Here is a 21,391-nt window from a genome sequence, read left to right on the forward strand (position 1 = left end):
GTGTAGCTGGTGCCTCGCTTCTCCATAGAATGACGAATAATGGCTTAGTGGGTGCTTCCCAACTTCACAAAAATTTTGATTTGTGGCGTAGTGGGTACCTTTCTAGTGTACTTGTATTGTAGCCCCAAGAGAGCTTAACGGGCTCTAGAAACGCCGCTCTTCCAGCTTTCGCTGTGACTGTGCTGCGGTTTCAGCGCAGGCCTGGCGTTTTTTTTGTTTAAGACATGACTTCTGTTTTCACAGAGGTCTTGCATCAAAGAAGTGCACTAGGATTTAAGAAACACTGTATTATTTTTTTTTAACTTTACAGAAACCATAATGGGTGTCTCGAACTCGAAGGATGGCAGCGAATCTCAGCGCTACGTGAAAAACGTCAACTCGTGAGAGCTTTTCCTCATTCTTTTATTCGCGTACTACATTTGCATTGCTCAGTGCATTTGACATCAGTCAATCTTAGTGATAGCCCAAGTATAGATCATATCTTTGTCTCTCTTCGTTTCAAGCTGCGCGTCAGCGCATATGCGATGCAGCAGCAGCATTTATGTTGTAGTTAGGGCGTTATTACCGTGCCTCCAACTTTCAGACACTTGAGTGAGCTAACATTTTTTCAATCGCTTCTTATTAGTATCAGCATGTTCTCAAAACGGAACCTTTGTTCTACCTTACAGTGTGGCTGAGCGAGTAGTAAAAAGGTCACAGACTCCGTGGCTTATGCTTGATTGCCTGTACTACAGAACGCCAGACGGAAGACAGTACCAAAAGAACGTGTCTGAGATTCACGCCTTCACCAGAAAGGTAAAACATACAAAACGTTTAATCAAACGTTCGTACATATCCACGCAGTTTGGGCGCAACAATGTCATAATGTGAGCACTGCAAGTTCTCAGTCTATACAGGAAGCCCGATAGCACTTGAGTGAAAAGACGAGAAAGTTAACGGAGGGAGTTAGTCCTGCCAAACGACCGGTATGAACCGCTCGCTTTTTTTTTATATATTTACAGCGTTTAATAGGAGAGGTTGGGGCTGCATCGTGGCACCGCGTACTTCTCGTTCCTTGGCAACAAAAACTCTTAATACAAAACTTCTTCCAGAGGTATCACGACATACAGTCAGTTAACATGAACGCGAAAATTTTTCACATAAATATAGTAACCCAGGGTTCTGAAAAACGGGAATAAAACGAAGGAAAACAAGAATAAAATACAACAGAATACGTTCACGCAGGGCCACTAAAAACGATCCACTAAAAATATAATTAGACGACTCGCAGCCACCTTGAGCGAAAGTGCGACAGTCGTGATGTCTCTATACATAGGGTAACTTTCAGCAGTGTTGCTTATTACGTTTGTGCAACTGTTCAGCAATAAGGGATTACAGCTTATCAGTTATACAATATCTGCCCGAAGCGGAGCAAGACAGCGAAATGCGTCTTTTGTATATATACACCATCCGCTATATACGGATTGTGCCTATTTATTTTTTTTCTTCTGTCCATGAAGTAGCATTACAACAGGTCTTCCTTTCAAGGAATAGAATTCGCGTCCTAGTTCTCAACGGCATGGCAAACTCGACAATAAATGGGCGAATGTGCATTAGAGCTTAACCAATGCAGGTTGCACTTAGTTTTAATTTGGTATTTTCCATTGCTTCTTCCCTGAAAGGTAAGCTATTCGATGTCACATAGAATACTGCGTAATAGCATCTGACTGATAGAGCCTCCCACTTCAATTCTAACAATATAAAAACCACCATTTTTTCTCACCCAGTTTTTGTGCTTGTGCTCCGATATACTTTAAAGGGACACTAAAGAGCAAAACGATTTTTCTCGCATTAGTAAAGTAGTCTTCTACGATATCAAAAACACCACGCTTTCTGCGCGAAGACGCTTAATGAGCGAGAAAACGCGCAAAAAGAAAATACAGGTGGCGACGCCACCTTGGAATTCCTGCACCATTTGCCGTGGCGTCACATATTTTTGACGGCGCCTGCTTGGGTCTACGTAGTTCCTAATCGGTTAAATCGAAGTACATTGTCCTCTTAGGGGGCCAGAGACTTGACATAACGAGTTTGTGGAAATTTAGTCGAGCCAGTGGCGCCAAAATACGTTAAATGCTCTTTGAAACCTTTTACGTCACGAATTACAAAGTTCGGCGCGAAATTTAAAAATGAAACTTTGAACTCATTCCCAGGATTTGGGGACATCTGTGCGTGGCGCCATCTCTCGGCGGTAACGACGGCCTCCTGCCGTAACTGAATGGGAGATATGCGAAAAAAAAATCATATCTCTTGAAAAAAGCAAGCTATCAAAAACGACTCGGGGTTCTATATAGTAGAGACCTACTGGAACATTTTGGTAAAATTACAGTATCGCACTACAAAGCCTGTGGCTTCCCAGGGCAATTGAACACCGCCCATTAGAAATACATGGGGCCCCATTGTAAAATTTCAAACACTCTGGGAAGCCACGCGGTTTGTAGCGCCACACTGCAATTTTAACAGAATGTTCAAGTAAGTCTCTGCTGTATAGAACCGGGAGTCGTTTTTGATATCTGTATTTTTTCGTCAGATGTGATTTTTTTCGCCTATTTCCCGTTCAGTTACGGCAGGCCACCGCAGTCCCCGACGACAGATGGCGCTACGTGCATATGTCCCCAAATCCTGGTCATGTGGTTTTCTCCTCTAATAATAAACCTATGGTGGTGAAATAAACTACACAAGAGTTCTCCGAGCACACTTTATCAATCTAAACCAATTCATTGTTTCTCTTTAGTGTCCCTTTAATTGACCAAATAATGAATGAAATGAATGCAATACAACGATAAATCGTCGCATCGAAAAATGTTCTCTCTGGTAATTTTAAACCTAGCGGACTATCCGTGCTTAGGTGCACACTGTCGTTTCTTGACAGGTGATCTCCAAAAGACGAGAAGAGATAATAAATGAAATACATGCGGAAAACAGCGAAAAAGAAGCGAGTCCTAAAGTGGAGGACGACCTTCACCTTACGACGAGGACGTCAAATAGGTTGACCTTTATAGACATCCTGCTACGTTACAGCATAGAGGTCGACTCTACCCTGACAACTGACGATATACGAGAAGAAGTGGATACCTTCATGTTCGAGGTAAGGCTACAGCAGAAGGCTATATAGTGCGGAGACGGCAAGTTTCGATGCTGTAGATGTGGTACGTTGCGCCAACCGTTCAGTAAAAGTTTCAAAAATTCTTTGAAGTCTAGGTAACCTACATTGCTGTTGTTCGGCGCTGTAAGAGGATCATGGAGACAAAATTTTGACTGCGTCACAATTGCACAAGATTGGGGTCTAGAATTTAAGGCTAACGTAATATTCTATAGTGCATAAAAGAAGGTGAATCGATTGAGGAGCCTGTTTTTATTGCGATAGCAATTATATGGACAGTCTCGGCTGGATTTTGCCGTCGCCGTCATGCACCGTATATGCATAAGTATGTATATATATATAAAAGCCCCAAAGAAAAATAATTCAGAAAAATGCTTCCGAGGCGCGGAATCGAACCAGGGACCTCTTGCTTCGCAGCGAGTGGCGCTAACCACTACGCCACGGAACGCAGGTCCTCCACGTAGCTAACGGCGAGCGTTATATACACACACCCTTTACCGCTGAACGGACTCAGAGACGGCCGGCGCTTATAGGCGTTTCTTCATTACCAGCGAGATGGCGCTAGGAGCGCGACGGGTGCATTTAAAAGTCGTCGGCGAGCACGCAGGGAGAACCTTGGCCTTCCGCTGTCTGCTCGCGTGGTTTTCTCGTGGTGAGGGCAAGAGGGATGTTTCAACCTTTCACCATGATGTCCGAGCTCATGTTACGAAGCGTACGAAAGTCACTCGAGCTCAAGGGACGCCGCTAAACGAACAAACAGAAGATGAGCGCGAACTATCAAGTGTCACAGCTCGACACTTGAAGCACGCTAGTTTCCTTCGCTGCTTCGGCCGCCTTTGCAAGAGGAGCGCTGTTCAAACTGAGAGTATCCATTGGCGAGCCTCACTTCGTATAGCATTAGTTTCTTGCTATCGCATTCATTGCTTCGCCCTTGTGGCGAAACTGATTTTTTTTTTGTAAGACACAAGCTAATCAAGGCAAGGAAAGCACCGGGGACATTATTTGTAGCTTTTAATTGAAGTGCAGATATCATGCGATAAAGTAAAACGATAATGGAGAAGAAAAAATAATTCTCGTCGATGGGGTATGAACCCAGAACCTCCGCATTACGAAATTCCAGTTTTATTGTTGCTTGTCTTCAGTACCTCGAAGCCGTTGAAGCACTATACTCATCGGGAATGTCAGTATCATGTGACAAAATGCAGGAAACATAAATGCTGGATTATCAAGCCAGCTGAACAGGTAGTGTATGTTTAAAGCAGAAATGTGAATTTACTGTACGCTTGGACGAACTTCCCCACAGTATATAGAGCGGTGGTGGATACACAACAAAAAAAGAAACGATGAAGCAATGTGAACCAAACGCATCATGGGCAAAGGTATATTTCTTCTTGATAAGCACAGCACCGATGTGCCAGTGTAGATGTTATAACCAAGAGCGAACGTTGTCAACAATGGAAAAGAAGTAGGAAATATCTGCAAATTGGCTGAACATAGCTATATTCTAAGGCCACCGTACTGCGGAATTCCCGGACCGCGTGACAATGCTTTTTGTAGCCGGATAAGTTTGTCTCCACTAATATATATATAGAAACCAACAAAGTTTTAACACTACCAGGCAACCCCGTAATTTTGACTGTATGTTCACCTCTTTACAATGGCAGGTCCGTATAACACAAAATCGCGACGCATTATTACATTACATTGAGAAGAAACAAACACTCAAGAAACCAATATTAAACAAATAACTGTCATGCTGACGCAGTCCGCTCTCAGTTGCACTAACGCAAGTCTGACAAAATGCCTTTTTCTTTGCTCTAAAGAAATAGCGAGTAAAAAGGGTATCTTTTTGTCCCGCAATAATAATAATCATATTTAATAAAGTTCCACCATCCATCCATCTGGCTTGCTTGCGTCTCTTTTCTTGAAAACTCACCCGAAAAACCTGGGTTCGACCTCGGCCGCAGCGGTCATATTTGGATGGAGGCAAAATGCTGGAGGCCCGTGTGCTTAGATTTAGGTACACGTGAAAGAACACCAGGTGGTCGAAATTTCCGGAGCGCTTCACTACGGCACGCCTCGCAATAATCGTATCGGGGTTTTAGCACGTAAGACCTCCAAAATTATTAATGTTCCTTGAAAACACTACTCTTGCCACTTTTATACCAAGAGCTCTTGTCACCCTGATAAAGCGCGTGCCGTTCGTGGCCTGGAAGTACCGGGCGTGCGGCGATAATGCAAGCAAAGGCACACGAGATTGTTGGCGATTATAGTTGTGGGACAAAAATACACCCTTTTTGCTCGCTTTTTTAGAGTGCTCATTCAGCGTCAAAACTTCGCATCTCAGATACACTTACAAATGACGAACAGTTCTCTCGTTCCAGTATCGTTAACATTCAACACGTCCAATTAAGGTTGTGTCAATTTAGGAGGTAGATATTTTAGGTGGAATTTTTTTTTGTACGCAGTATTGTTGCTTTCGTAAATATTTGTATGAATGTAAAGATTTTTAAGGTACTTTATTTCAGTGTGCGGTAGCGGCCGGAACAGATCTCTCGGATATTGTCCAGTTCAGAGCATGTACCCTGTTAACGTCACGTGAATCACGCTATTGGCGTGACGACGTTCGGCGAAGAGTCTATAAACACAGGGAGCGAAGAAGGCGGTAGTTTTTCTAAATTATGATAGGCCTTTCAGGGACCCTTTAAAACAATTCCACGGAAGCCCTCCATCGCATCGGGACATCTTCCGCGTGGGGCGTTGTCGCTTGCGACAAGTACCTCCGCAGAGAACCGCTCTCCGTTCGGGTTTCCCTGGGGCTTCACAAAAGAGTCGAGCCAGATCCACCGGGTTATGGAGCCGTAATTTTGGTGTATGATTAGTAAGCATCAGCGACGCTAGCAAGGGCAGTGCACCATGATGCTGGCCCAATAGTTACAGCACTAAAGAGTCCGTCAGCTTAATCTGATTTAGCCAGGGCGATGGACCAAAGTTGTCATGTACTCATACTGGAGGAACTAACGGAGGGACTGGAGTTACGCGCTAAATAAAACAAGGCTATCGAGAACACTAGAGCGTTCTTCAGCTATAGCAGCAGTTTCATCGAACGCATTGCAGTACACGAGAAATCTCGACATGCGACTTTGGTCTCTGCATTCCACCAAATACGCTTCGTGGCCTTTAAACCTTGCACTACAAATGGTATGATTCTGTTTGGCGTAATATGTTCTAAGGAGTACGGCTTCAATAATATTACACAAGCACTTGTGCGTCCCATGCATTGCAGGGACACGACACAACTGCCATGGGCATCGCCTGGGCTATCTATATGATTGCATTGCACCCCGACGTTCAAGCGAAAATTCACGAAGAATTGGATTGCGTCCTACAAGGTGACCTAGATGCTGATATAACCTTGGAAGAATTGAAGGAACTCAAATACTTTGACCGCGTGCTCAAGGTAGGCGCAAACTTAAATACGTCACAACGGGATTGAGCAAGGAGCCGTTATTGAAAGATTGGAGCTGTCCTTTACAGGAATGCCAACGCCTATTTCCATCAGTGCCAGTCATTGGCAGAACAGCAGCGCAAGATATTAACATAGGTAAGTTCACTTCTGTACCGCGAACTCAGGCCTTACAGTGTGCGGGTGCTTGCGTTGGCTGCGAAAATAAGCGATGAGAAATCGTTCAACAGGAAATGTCGCTGGAGCCAATGTTTCGCCTAGTGGACTTGTCTTCGTCAAGGCAGTAACAGGTTTCCTTAGCAGCGTGTATGTGTACTCTTTGCTCACTCTCCCCAAACCACAAAAGTGAAGAAGGAGAAGAGCAAGTGCGAAAGGAAAAAAAGGGGGAGGGGGTGCAGGGGGAGGTATGCGCTAGCAACAAAGTGGAATGTTACATGAAGTAAGTCATAGACTGTCCACATCATGACACGCCGCGACGCCGTCTTAAATCGGAACTGTTGGCATTAGACCGCAGACCGTTTAGCTTGAGGAAACTTCTGGGCCCGTGGCCAACTAGAGTTTTACAGACGCAAACTTTAAAAGCGTTAACACGTTTCTTACAAGACAGCGGCATTGCTGACAAGTACTAAGAAATACCGAACTTTCATTTGTATAACACATGTCGTACTTATTATGCGCAGTCCCATATGGCACCCATCATATGTGTGTGCTGAAGTGAATAACGTATCGACTGCTATGTACTCACGAGCGAATACATCTTCTTAAAGACCAGACGTGTGCTCTGCTGTTTTGTGCTGGTCGGACCAAATATTAACGACGGACATTATCAGAGACTTCATTCGCTGTCTTTGGAACATTTCTTTATTATTTTGTTGTGATATGTGCCTATAAGTGTGTTTTTGCATATGTCTGCCCGAGTGATCTATTTTACATGAACTGCCTTGTATGTTTTACTTTAAGATATGTGTCCAAGTTTCACTCAAGGGCTAAGGAGTAGCCGGCGCCATAATAGTGCGCCAACATCTCCTTATATATCATACCAATAAAAAAAAAAGGCTAGCAGCTCACTCCTTTAGCATGCGACCTGGCGTAATACCCCTGTCACACTGGACGTTTTAATGTCATTCGAATGGAATGACATTCGCATCTAATGACATTATGCGGCTGCTACACAGTGATATTTAATGTCATTAGAGTCGAATGACTTAAGCAATCGAATGAGTTCAAGAAACACATTCGCTGTCGAAGTCGAACCGAATGTGTACTCTCTACCCCAGAGACTACTTAAAATGTGTCATTTAGTATTCTCAACTTGAGACGCATTCGTGCTAACACGCTATTAATGTTGGTTTTTTTTTAAGGCGTCTGTGATTTTAACGAGCACAGGTGTACGGAAGGCTGTCGCAAAATGTTTTTACTCTCCACCTCAGTGGCGTATGGCCGCCGGCACTGTCGGCCATAATGTATAAACAAACAGACGCCGGTGTGCATGTGTATCTGCAGCGATGGAATAAACTCCACGAGCGCACTGGACCGAGGCGGAGATGTTTGCTCTCATAAGGCTATGAGCAGACAATTGTGCGCAGTTTCGTTGAAAGCTGTTTTCCCGCATGGACGCGTGCGAGTCCGCGTTTTGAAAGCGAACAAACGCGGAATGCTCTGGGTTTCCTTGCGTGTGCTGTCGCACCGCAAACTGCCACGGGTACCTCCGTCACTTCGCGTTCTAGAAAACTTCGATAGACGCAGCACGTTATTTTTTTTTTCGCTTTTCTTTTCCGTCACGCAACGCATGTATTAAGCCAGCGCACTCCACCTTGTTTTACGTGCAGACTCAACAGGTTGCGTCTTGATCCTTCTATCTGACGGTCAAATCCCTTCTTCTGGCTGATGCGCGTTTCGCGCAACGCTAAGTACAAAGCAACTAAATGTTTACTTGCTGCAGCATAGCGTCTTCGTTCAGCGGTACTAGCGGTACTGCCATGTCAGCCATGTTGCTTGTGTTCATTCTATCGGCTGTGGCTATTGGCTAAGCGTCGTCTTGGCTTATGGTGGCCAGATTAGAGGTGTGCACGGGCTCCGGGTAGCCCGAAAGCCCGAGCCCGACCCGGCCCGCGGGCCGGGCTCGGGCGGGCCGACGTACTTTCACCTCGGGCCCGGGCCGGGCTCGGGCTACTTGGAGTTTTATCGGGCCGGGCTCGGGCCCGGCGCAAAGCCCGACTCAAGCCCGAAATATAGAGAATGAACGGGAATTGTTTTCCAGCACGCATACAGCGCCTTTTCCGCGACCGCCCTTTACCGCTTTTCCTTTCCATTCGCTACTTTAAACAAAAGGGGAGCAGGTAAAGCACTGCCTCTGTTGCACTCCGACAAACAGAGAAGTAGCACCACCTGAGCTAGTGACGGCGCCACGCGACTGTTCCGCGTTAGATTTAAGGCCAAATCCCATATGAGTGAAAATGCACGCGACAGCGACGAGCGACCCGACGTAGATTGCCTTCGTGCAAGCTGACGCTTGCATTGGCATACCCCATACACGTGACGGCTTTGGCGAGCGAACTCCATCGTTGCTGGCATGAGGTCGTCTACTTGTATAGCAAAAGTGCCGCGAACAGTCTCTATTAGAGACTGTTCGTCGTGTGTCGTTTGATCATATTCGATATGCTCTATAAAACGCCAAATTACCGGAAAACGATGTTTTGTTTTCGCAGCGAACCTTCAAAAAGCCGGGCCGGGCCGAGCCGGGCCCGGGATTGTGTTTTCGTACGTCGGGCCGGGCCGGGTGGGCTTGCAGCCCTTTGCCGTCGGGCTCGCGCGGGCCTTCGACAAAGTCAGCGGGCCCGGGCCGGGCTCGGGCTCGGAAATACGGCCCGTGCACAGCTCTAGGCCAGATATCCTGCGATATAAATTTTTTTCCGTGTTTATTTAGCGATGCGATTTCCCACATGCCTTTTAAAATAAAGAACTTCGCTTTCATGCCACTCTAAATTTACCTTCCTCAACTTTTCCGGCCATTTTTTTCTGAATTATCGACATTGGTATCATGAACGAATGAAATTACTTTTTCCTGTGTAGCACCGCCACTCATCGAATGACATTCGTTGCACCGAATGACATTCAAACCCAATGACATTAACACCTCCAGTGTGACAGGGGTATAAGTCAGCAAAGCTTATTTCAACAAACTGCATATCGCCAGAAAATACATCACACGTCAGCAGCAACTCAACATGAGAGTTTCATGGTCATCGACGGTTTTCGTGTCGTACGTACTATATCGCATACATTCAAGCATAGGCATGAGCAGGGTTCCCCACTAAAGGAAGGGGGGGGTGTAAGTTTCAACGCAGCCCACCTCCTCACCGTTGGTCGAGTTCGAAAAAAAAAAAAAGAAATATACTTCGCTGTGGATGCAAAGATGAAAATGAAGCAATGACGTGTTGCTCACAACGGCCTGCTTACTCCCTGGATTCCCACGGTTAACAATCGGTAGTAAAAGCTCTTGGAATGCAACATCTGTGGTCGTCGGCCACCATCACTCTGAAAAAACTGCATGGCCATAACCGTGCACCTTAAAGATTAACGTGACAGGTACAGCTGAGTAAAGGTACGGGGCAGGCTTGGCGCTCCCCTTCGGATGATTAGCGAGGGTGCCCGCCCCTGCCTCCCTCGTGCGCACGCCTATGGATTCAATTACTGTTGTCACTTCTATGTATACATCCTGAAGAGTTTTTTGTTTTTTTTGTGAACGCACTGGTGTTTCCAAGCCTGAAGGAAAAGCGGAGCTGGGAAGCCTTCCTTGGCCTAGCAGCCAAGCCTAGGCTAGAGACAGACACTTAAGCCCAGATATAGCCACATGAGCATAGAGAGGGACAGTTAAGCCTAGGAAAGCCATGCTGAGCCTCTCTCTCTATTAAAAGCGAAGCATTTCATAGCGAATTGAACCCGAGGCACTTTCAGCGTTTCTATCTATCTATCTATCTATCTATCTATCTATCTATCTATCTATCTATCTATCTATCTATCTATCTATCTATCTATCTATCTATCTATCTATCTATCTATCTATCTATCTATCTATCTATCTATCTATCTATCTATCTATCTATCTATCTATCTATCTATCTATCTATCTATCTATCAGCCACCTACGTTTGGGTGCTCTCATGATCGCCTCCTTAACTTTGTGTAGAACAAAATTGGCATGGGCGGGTAAGGAGACTTGACGAATATGGCTGTCTGGTCATGACATGAATAACTTCAAAATACGTCGTCAAACCCTTTCCTCCAGACACGTGTGGCACATACCGCTTTACCACGGGCCACGATACACGGGTATGCGCCACAGGTGATTGAGAGTTTATATCTAATAACGTCGAAGTCTGGGTCAGTTGGTACATGACGCTGAGGCAAAAACCAGTCAAAAAAGACGCCGGACAAGGGGAAGAAGTGACACACACAAGGACTGGACTAGCAACTGTGCTTTATTAGCTGACAGCACCTCCCAGAAGAACCACGGCGCATGCGCTAATCACGTAAAACCATGACGGCAAAACCCAAAACAAGAAAAAGCAAAAGCAGAAATTGGCCTACATAACGGCCAAGAATCTACCACCAGAGTGACAGGAACTCGCATTCCTTCTGTAGTAATGAAATAGACTTACTGCTTACACAATCATCGCGGTGCGTGTTTATATGATAAGCCTCAAGGATTTCGCGCTCCTCCTTGCCCCCACCTCTACCTAAAATCTTAACATTGGAAAACAGCGGCACACAATCACAGATCTGGCAGTGGCGGGGAAGATTAGCCCCGTCTGACGTGTTCAACGAATTGTGGTGCTCGCGCAGTCGTTCATTCAAGCATCGGCCAGTTTTGGCCGATGTATACTTTTTGGCATGTTAGCGGAATCGCATACACACCATGTTTCGCGCAGGTAGTGTACTTGGTTTTATGCCGAATAGAACACACCGGAGTGCTAGTGTTTCCGCGAGCAACACGTGCACACAGCGCAGAAAGTTTGCAAGGCGCCGAAAAGACAACATCTACGCCCTGTCTCAAAGCGACTTTTTTCACATTGTGGGAGACCTTATGTATGTAAGGCATCACTGCAACACTCTTCCGCTGGGAATCAATTAATTCTGGACGTCTATTCGCCGGCCTTTTCACCTTTTGGAGCAGTGTTTCTGCTACAGCTGTCAAGACCTGCCTGGGAAAACCCGCTGCTTCCAAGCGCTCAACCTGACAGTCAAAACTCGACTTAACGCAGTGGTGGCAACTCTTCTGCAGTGCATTACGGAAGCAGTTACTCGCGATCCCTCTCTTAACAATTTTTGAGTGCGCGGACGAGTAGGGTAACATGGATTTCTTGCTTCTGGGAGAAAAGCACCAGCACAAATGTCCATCATCCCTAAAAGTAAGCAAAAGATCCAAAAACCTAATGGAATTGTCAACCGGAAGTTCATGAGTAAAAGATAGGGCGTTAGAGCAACCTCGGAAGTAACGGTCGTGGAATTCAATGGCTCGCAGTTTTTACAGAAAAAAGGAATTTGTATTGGGGCGTGCGTAGCACCGATTCTTTGCCAGATATTCTTATCCAAGTTTGACAACCTGCTTCAGGGCTCTCTTCATGATTCACGTGTTTGTCATATCTTTAGATATGTTGATGATTTCTTGATCATTTTAAAGCTATCATCTAATGACACCGTCACACTGGTGGCCAAACAAGTTCTGAGTTACTTCCGAGGCTGCTCTAACGCCCTATCTTTTACTCATGAACTTCCGGTTGACAATTCCATTAGGTTTTTGGATCTTTTGCTTACTTTTAGGGATGATGGACATTTGTGCTGGTGCTTTTCTCCCAGAAGCAAGAAATCCATGTTACCCTACTCGTCCGCGCACTCAAAAATTGTTAAGAGAGGGATCGCGAGTAACTGCTTCCGTAATCCACTGCAGAAGAGTTGCCACCACTGCGTTAAGTCGAGTTTTGACTGTCAGGTTGAGCGCTTGGAAGCAGCGGGTTTTCCCAGGCAGGTCTTGACAGCTGTAGCAGAAACGCTGCTGCAAAAGGTGAAAAGGCCGGCGAATAGACGTCCAGAACCAATTGCTTCCCAGCGGAAGAGTGTTGTAGTGATGCCTTATATACATAAGGTCTCCCACAATGTGAAAAAAAGTCGCTTTGAGACAGGGCGTAGATGTTGTCTTTTCGGCGCCTTGCAAACTTTCTGCGCTGTGTACGCGTGTTGCTCGCGGAAACACTAGCACTCCCGTGTGTTCTATTCGGCATAAAACCAAGTACACTACCTGCGCGAAACATGGTGTGTATGCGATTCCGCTAACATGCGAAAAAGTATACATCGGCCAAACTGGCCGATGCTTGAATGAACGACTGCGCGAGCACCACAGTTCGTTGAACACGTCAGACGGGACTAATCTTCCCCGCCACTTCCAGATCTGTGGTTGTGTGCCGCTGTTTTCCAATGTTAAGATTTTAGGTAGAGGTGGGGGCAAGGAGGAGCGCTAAATCCTTGAGGCTTATCATATAAACACGCACCGCGATGATTGTGTAAGCAGTACGTCTATTTCATTACTACAGAAGGAATGCGAGTTCTTGTCACTCTGGCGGTAGATTCTTGGCCGTTATGTAGACCAATTTCTGCTTTTGCTTTTTCTTGTTTTGTCTTCATGGTTTTACGTGATTAGCGCATGCGCCGTGGTTCTTCTGGGAGGTGCTGTCAGCTAATAAAGCACAGTTGCTAGTCCAGTCCTTGTGTGTGTCACTTCTTCCCCTTGTCCGGCGTCTTTTATGACTGGTTTTTGCCTCAGAGTTTATATCTACCCACGAACGGCGAGAACAGACATTGTTCATTTAAATGCGAGAGCGTTAAGAAAACCGATATCGGTAACGTTGACCCGACCAATGCAAAGAACAAAAATGCAGGATTGTAGCAGATATCGAACCCAAGCATTTTGCGTGGTAGTCAGGCATTGTACCACAGAGCCACACCAGGTCTTGAAGCTGCTTTGGAAAAAGACCCTATGCAGGCATAACGCCAGTGCAACGTCAATTGTGGTTGCAGTGCTGGCTATCTAATTTTATAACAAAGCAATAAAACATTACATATTTACTCCTATCATACAGGCGTCATGTCGGGTTAACGTCTATTGTGGTTCCAGTGTTGGGCCTGCTGGTATAGCAGTCTAATAAACAGTGCATTTGTATTCCTATGATTCAGCAAGCTATTATTCAAGCGTTGCTCGACCTCGCAGGAATACGCTAACGAAAGTTACATATGACATTCACACCATCGCACCGTAAAGTGGACTTCGTTTCGATAATACTGGCGTCAGCGCTCTAACGTGAGTTCTGACGTTACGTCAAACCATAAGTTACCTTTCAAACGCCAGTGTAGTCGATGTTCCTGGTAAGCCCACGATGTGCGCCCAACTACTACACTTATCTGTGAAACGAGCTCTTTAACCCTATCGCGTTAAAAAAAAACGGAGAAAGAGAAAGCAAGAGACGAAGAAGGAAAGAAAAATAAACAGAAACAAGGGCAGCCCAGCTCCGCTGCTCCTTCAGGCTTGGTACCACTACTGCGAAGCTGTCTTTAGTTTTTATTGTCTGAAATATATGCAAATTCTGGTTCATACCATGTGCCGTTCGCAACGTAACCAAACAGAATTTGTAAATGTAAAGTGTAGAAGACCTTCTATGGCTAAACCATCCGTCCTGCATGCTGTTCCTTATAGGAACAGTTATCGTTCTTCTCCGAACTTGTGTTTTATTTGTCGTATAGGCCTATACCGGTATATTTGTGTATAGCGAATTTTCCGTTTCTCTAGTCGTACAAAGCTACTTTGTAGTCAGTTTGTATACGTTCTAAATGACATTTCAGGTGCTAAATACCCATAATTTTTTTTCCCTCCGTGCAGGCAAACACGTTGTTCCAGCGGATAGTGACGTTGAAATCTTCATATACGCTCTGCATAGAGACCCAAGCGTGTTTCCAGACCCCGAAGTGTTCGACCCCGACAGGTTTCTACCAGAGAATGTGGTACACCGACACCCGTACGCGTATGTGCCCTTCTCCGCTGGTCCCAGGAACTGCATAGGTAAGACCCGTTCCTCGATCCGTCAAATGGACAAGCACACGATCACGCCAGCTGTCACTATGTCGAAAGCGCACGAAACATAGGACATTTGACATGCTTGCTATATTTTTCGTTCCTCTTTGTTTCCTTTCCTCTTTTATAGCGGGCGCATAAAACTACTGTACGTCTTAATGCATCCTAAGGTTCGCGTTTTGTAAGGCACATAAACTAATTAAATACGAAGCATTTTTTAACGAACCGTTGTCACTTTGAGCGTTTCTATCAACGTATCTATCTGTCTATCTAGCCGCCTACGTCTGGGGGCTCTCATGATCGCTTCCTTACCTTGGTGTAGACTAAAATTGGCGTGGGAGGGTAAGCGGATTTGACGAATATGACTGTCGGGTGAAAACATGAATAACGTGAAAATCCTGTCGCGTATGTCGTCAAACCCTTTCCTCCGGAGACGTGTGGCACATAGCCATTTACCACGGGCCGCAGTGTGCGGTTATGCGCCACAGGTGATTGACAGTTTATATCTACCCTGGAACGGCGAGAACACGACATTGGTAAATTAAATGCGAGAGCGTTAAGAAAAACCGACATCGGCCGCGTTGACCCGAAGAATGGAAATAATAAAAATTAGGATCCCAGCAGGAATCGGACCCAAGCATTCTGCGCGGCAATCAGGCATTTTACCACAGAGCCACGCCAGCTCTATAAACTGGTTTGGAAAAAAAAGCCAATGCAGGCGTAATGCCGGTGCAACGTCAATTGTGATTGTGCACGGTGCTGGCTATCTAATATTACAAGAAATCAATAAACACTATAATAAACACGTCCTATCAGATTAACGTCTGTGGTTCCAGTGTTGGCACCGCTTTTATAGCAGTATAACACACATTTCATTTGTATTCCTATGATTCAGCAAGCTATATTGAAGCATTGCTCGACCCCGGAGGAATACATTAACGAAAGTTATGCATGATATTCACATGATTGCATCATAAAGTGCACTTCGTTTCGAGCATACTGACGTATGTACTGTAACGTGAGGGCTCACGTTACGTCGCACCATAAGTTACTCTTTAAACGTCAGTGTTGTCCACGTGCCTGGTAAGCCCACGATGTGCACACAACTACTACTCTTACAAAGACACGTCGATCCACCTCGTAAACGCTTGGCTCAAAGCCATAAAATACAGCATAGAAGTACTCGCTGGCTGCTTCGCATGATACCGATTCCCACAACACGTGGGATATGCCAAATGTTAAAATTTAATATTTCATAAAAATTATGCAAACACAGGCTATTGGGCATATTAGCCCTGTCGTCGTGGTTAGAACTTCAGTTAATGTTTAACCGTGAGATTTGTTTTGCCATTTGCAGTGACATGAAAGAAATTCATATGTTTCCAAAGAGAGACATCTACAAAAAGGTGGAATAAGTTGCCGGAAAGTTTTTACTTTGCTTGGTAGCATATAACCATATAACCATTGAACTTATCTCGAGCCATTTTGAGGATGTGTCTACCACCAGCAGCAGTGATCGGCCCTCCACATGCGCAAAATCTAAATGAACCATTTCCCAAGCAGTTGCAGCTCTTTGCCACAGCTGAACCGGTACTGTCGCGCTGCATTCCGCACACTTAGACAGGCCTCACATGCTCGTACCATATCTTCTAGATGAGTATCAAGATTTGGCCGCTAAATCGAACTTCGGGCCAACATTTCGATTTTCGTCATTCCTCTGGGGTTGTCGTGCATTAAAGACCGAACACTTGGCTTGACAGCTTTCGGGATAACAATCCTACTGCTCAACAGCATACAACCTAGCTCTATCGACAGCACGCGCCGACGATTGAAATAAGGGTGGTGTCGCTCTTCTGTTTCTTGGGGCCAACCGCGCCACGTCAAGTCCCGTACTGCGATTAAAACCTCCTCCTTGCATTTTTCTGAATTCTTTCTCCTAGTGCGTACAATTCTGAACCAGACACATTCACTTTCCCGGTGAAATTATTCTGCCTTGTAGTGCACATACTTGCTATACGTCCCGTGCGAGAGCAACTGTAGCACCGTGCCTTCATGGGACGACAGTCGTGCTGGTGGCGGTGACCCGGACAACGAAAGCACGACGGTATGTTGTCTTCGGTAGCGGGTCCTTTTCTTGTGGCCGCCGTCCCAAAACGCCGACCGTCGTTGGTCAACTGCGTAGCCGCTGGACTGTCGCCCCGTTCTCGAGTCGCGCCTGGTCCCGGTTTCCATGGGCGTGGCGATGAGGCACGCTTTGTCCCACGTTGCGCCCTTAGCCCTTATCATCAGCGGCCAAAATCTTGCACCGACTAGCCTCGCTGCACACACCCATGACAAGCTTATCTCGGAGTGTCTCAACTTAATATGTTCCAAACGAGCAGTTCGTTGCCAAACACTTCATTTCTACGATGAAGTCGTGAACTGCTTCCCAGGATCCCTGTGCGCGTTTATGGAAGTCATAACGCTCCATGACTATCGACCGCTTCGGCGCGTAATGATTCAGAAGTGCCTGTTTTACCTCTTGACAAGTTTTCAGAAGCATCCGGAACCGTCATGTTCCGCAATGTGGTAGATGCGCCATCACCCAGTATCGTGATGAGCACGTCCGTCTTGCTTTTTTCGTCCAGCTTATTCACTCTCGCAAACGCATCGAACTGCTCAAGGTATATACGTAGGTAGCGATGTTACCGGTCGTGCTACTGAATTCCGTCAGGCGCCCGATGAACGGTTGGTGGCCACGGCACGGCGGCAGAACGGTGTCTGATCGTTGGGTGTGGCCCATGATGCCTGCTGCAGATTGATACTTGAGTCAGGGCCGGCGGCTTCATCGCACCCTGGTCGCCATTGTTAGAGAAGAGACGATTGTTACGGAGCAGGTTTATTGACGGCTGGTCAGTGCACATAGGCACCCCCCCCCCCCCAACTGCTTGGGTAGGCAATTTAAACTGTTGTGGGGGTGCTCAACTGACGACCAGCGTGTCCCTCTGCTTGTTTTAAGATGCAACAGGGATCACTTTTATACCCAACGAAGGCTCTGAAGTAACATTTCTTTTACGGAGCTGCCGCTATCGAAGCGTTGAAATTCACCGTTTCCAATTCTAAAATAACTTTGTTTTTGACACAAATACACTCTAGCAGAAATGGTTATTATGGTTCTCTGAGAAATTTGTGCATCATTTGCCTTGGTTAAACATCCCAATTCCAACGTTTGGGTATTCTGAAAGCGAACCTTGCTGTGATTCTACTTGCCGAATTGAATGATAGGTAATAATAATTGCTGGCGCAAAACTAGGATATGATTATGAGGCACGCCGTAGTAGGAGACTGCGAATTAATTTCGACCACCTGGGGTTCTTTAACGTGCACTTTAATCTAAGTACAGGGGTGTTATTTGCAATTCACCCCCCCCTCCCCCCGAAATGCGACCACCGTGGCCAGGAACCGAACCCGCGCCCCGAGCTTAACAACGCGACACCCTACGTGCTAAGCTAGCACAGCGGGTTGAACGATAGCTGGATTATTAATCTTCATCAATACGGCATTACGGCCCGGCCCGCTGTTCTGTAATTTTCCCCCTGTCTGTACCGCGTTCAACACAGAAATGTGCGCACACACGTGTGAAATTAAATTTGTTCTTGTCATGATAACATATTCGTTCATAATAATAACATAGTTGTTGGCATGTTATCATTATGTAAAGTTATGGCGCCTTATGATACAGAGCAACGTACGCGAGTTCGAATATCGCCGGCTCAAGTTTCTTTTCCGCATAGGCACGGAAAGTGCTGCTTTCTTAAATGAAGGTCGTTGACTGCAACCTCTTGTACACCTAAGGTGAAGCCCCGTTGAGTTAAACCAAAATTACCAGATTAGTGTGGTCCTGGCGGATTGTCTTCACGTATTCAACGTGAACGCACACGATGCAATCAGCAAGCATACATTCAAATATAATAATAATTGTTGGGGTTTTACATCCCAAAACCACGATATGATTAGGAGGGACGCCGTAGTGGTGGACTCAGGAAATTTCGACCATCTGGTGTTTTTTTTCACGTGCACCGAAATCTAAGCATACAGGCCTCTAGCATTTCGCCTCGATCGAAATGCGACCGCCGCGGCTGGGATTAGATCCCGCGAACTTCTGGCCTGCAGTCGAGAAGCATAAAGTGAAGTATTACTTCTTTAAGTGGTTAACCATAAGTAACAATTGTATTACTCTGCAATAAAAAAAAAGAGAGCTAGAAGGTAATATTGATCTAACATGCGAAGCTTGCTAAGTTTGACGACTGGGTGTGTTAGTAAAGCATGACTGTAGATTGTACAGCGCAACTAATCGACGGGACACAAGAAAGATGCACACACAGCAAAACGCTTTGTTTTGTGTGCATCTTTCTTGTGTCCCGTCGATTAGTTGCGCTATACAATCTACAGTCATAGCATGCGAATTTTCCGACGTCATGGTGTATTGTCACAATTGTAGTGCTTTGGTGAAGGAAGTGGAAGTAACGTGATCTTATGAAACCACTCACCGCTAGCTCTTCTAAAGGTTCAAATCTGAACTTCTTTTATTGTATTCTTGCAGGTCAGAGGTACGCATCGATGGAAGTTAGAATCATCGTCGCCACCCTTCTACGACGCTTCTTCCTGCAGGCGGTTGAGCAGCGAGACCAGCTGAAGCTGGCATGCGAACTTGTGTTGAGGCCTTTGAATGGACTTAAAGTGGTGTTCACACCACGCTCGGAGAGCATCTGAACGCATGTTTCTTACTTCATTACTGTGTACCTTGAGCTGCAGCAGTGATCTCTGTCTGGCTGCTTTTTCGGCTGAGAACCGCCACCAACTAGAGAACGACACGAGGCAATAGCGGCCCCAGTGCTCTTACGACCGTACGAATGAAGATGATTTCACTTTTTTCAGCATTACCTCAGCCGTGGCGCCGTCATATTGAGACCGTAGATTGACTATACACCTATCGCACTCAATAGTTGGCAAATAATGCCGTATAATCTCTTTACATGGATGGATATTCTAAGCGCATAACGAAGTAACATTCCTACAAAGGCTGTGTGGCAATCCAGGACTCTGTGAATTGCATTCCTCTAACGGGTGCCTGTTAGCGGAACATAATTTAGCAAGCCGTACTGTTTAGTAGCCGCCGGAGGGCAGATACATCTAGCAATGCTGCGATTGTGTACTACTTGATGGGAAATTTGTAGCTGCATGTGAAACTTATAACAGAATGCAGGTGAACTTTGTCCCGAGTTTGGTGTCATAGCAGAGTGGTTCAAAGTATCACGCAATATTAACCAGACCGCTTTTGAATTACCCTGCCGCCGTAAAATGATCGGTGTATCTGAAAGTGATGTAGAAGATGTGGTCATTCTGTCATGCTGTTAGAAAACCATGCAGGCCGAAACGTCAATGTTGAAAGGGAAAAAAAATTTCACCTTGGTCGGCGTCTCTTCCTGTTTTCACCAATGATTCTTCCCGACCAGACGATATTTCTTCAGACGCGCAACTTCAATAGGAAATCTTTATCTCCACTACGCCTCCTGCTTCGTGTGCAGAGTATCGCCTTTTAAACGTATAAAAAGCACCCATATGTTGTACTGTCTGGAAGCACCATATAATGCACTGAGAAAAAGCATTCGTAACCAAGTGAAAACGGCCGGAAACTAAACATAAAGATAATCTGTTACTACGTTTGATACAGTTTACTTCGTAGGACGATGCTATGTGCCATTATACGCTGGAGTGATTCAGGAGTGGAAGTACCTTAAGGAAATCAAGAAAATACACCAAGAAATCGTAGTGTCTTCTTTCTGTGTTTCTTTCTCCTAACATTCAAGGAACCCGACTTATTCTACCATTTCTTCATTAGTGCCTTTGTCTTGTGTATGTGTGTTTCATATCTAATAACACTAGAAAATAAAATAATCATAACAGTCATTATGTCTTAAATGCTTGCTGTTCTTTATAGCATCACATTTTTAAGTATCTAAATACAGCTTTAAAACGTACATTGTAAGACACAATGAATGTGAATTCCAATCACCTCTGTATAATGAAGACCGGGTGAAATTGAAAACAGGGAAACAGCGGTTATGTGGTATTCTAATTTTTGTTTCTTAAGTGTCTAGATTTGCTACTGGTAAATTTAACGTTGCGCAACGTACACGAGGACTAGAAAGGAACACTTAAACAGACAAGCGCAAACTATCAACTGAAGTTTATTTCAGGAAACAGTGATACTTATACATGTAAAAACCACACGTCACATCATCACATGCTCAGCGTATATCGCGATATAAAGGTAATCTCTTTTTCTTGGAGTGCTACTGACGCGCAGCTGATGCAATTGTCTCCGGCACGAGCAATGTAAAACGCTTCGAGGATCTCCCTCTCTAATCTATCACTGGATCGTGCTAAGAATTTTGTCTGATTCAAAATTGGTCGGCAGTTGCAGCGTTTACAGTGCTCCGACATATGCCCTCCCGCGTTGTTATTTACAGTCCAGTTGTGCTCACGTGCCCACTCATTGTAGCAGCGTCCCGTTTGACCTATATATACTTTGTTGCATGTCAGCGGCACTTCATAGACTACATCTTTCTTGCATTGGGTGTACTGTATCGCGTGTTTCTTAGTGCAGGGATCCGGTCTCACT

General features: G+C 45.4%; 2 protein-coding genes across 3 annotated transcripts in view; both read left to right on the forward strand.

Moving 5' to 3' along the window:
- Window positions 1-20,669, forward strand: part of LOC119395113 (cytochrome P450 4V2) — a 50,752-nt gene extending 30,083 nt beyond the window's left edge. For both annotated transcript variants that reach the window (XM_037662404.2, XM_037662410.2), the window contains exons 6-12: window positions 311-380; window positions 669-795; window positions 2,909-3,124; window positions 6,426-6,599; window positions 6,677-6,743; window positions 14,536-14,715; window positions 19,310-20,669. In XM_037662404.2, coding sequence (XP_037518332.1) covers window positions 311-380; window positions 669-795; window positions 2,909-3,124; window positions 6,426-6,599; window positions 6,677-6,743; window positions 14,536-14,715; window positions 19,310-19,479 — 1,004 coding nt within the window. In that variant the 3' untranslated portion in view covers window positions 19,480-20,669. The remainder of the gene's footprint in view (window positions 1-310; window positions 381-668; window positions 796-2,908; window positions 3,125-6,425; window positions 6,600-6,676; window positions 6,744-14,535; window positions 14,716-19,309) is intronic.
- LOC119395151 (cytochrome P450 4c3-like) overlaps window positions 1-21,391 on the forward strand; it is a 387,183-nt gene that overhangs the window by 232,999 nt on the left and 132,793 nt on the right. The window lies entirely within an intron of this gene.

This window comes from Rhipicephalus sanguineus, chromosome 1, assembly GCF_013339695.2.
Source record: "Rhipicephalus sanguineus isolate Rsan-2018 chromosome 1, BIME_Rsan_1.4, whole genome shotgun sequence".
Lineage (NCBI taxonomy): Eukaryota > Metazoa > Arthropoda > Arachnida > Ixodida > Ixodidae > Rhipicephalus > Rhipicephalus sanguineus.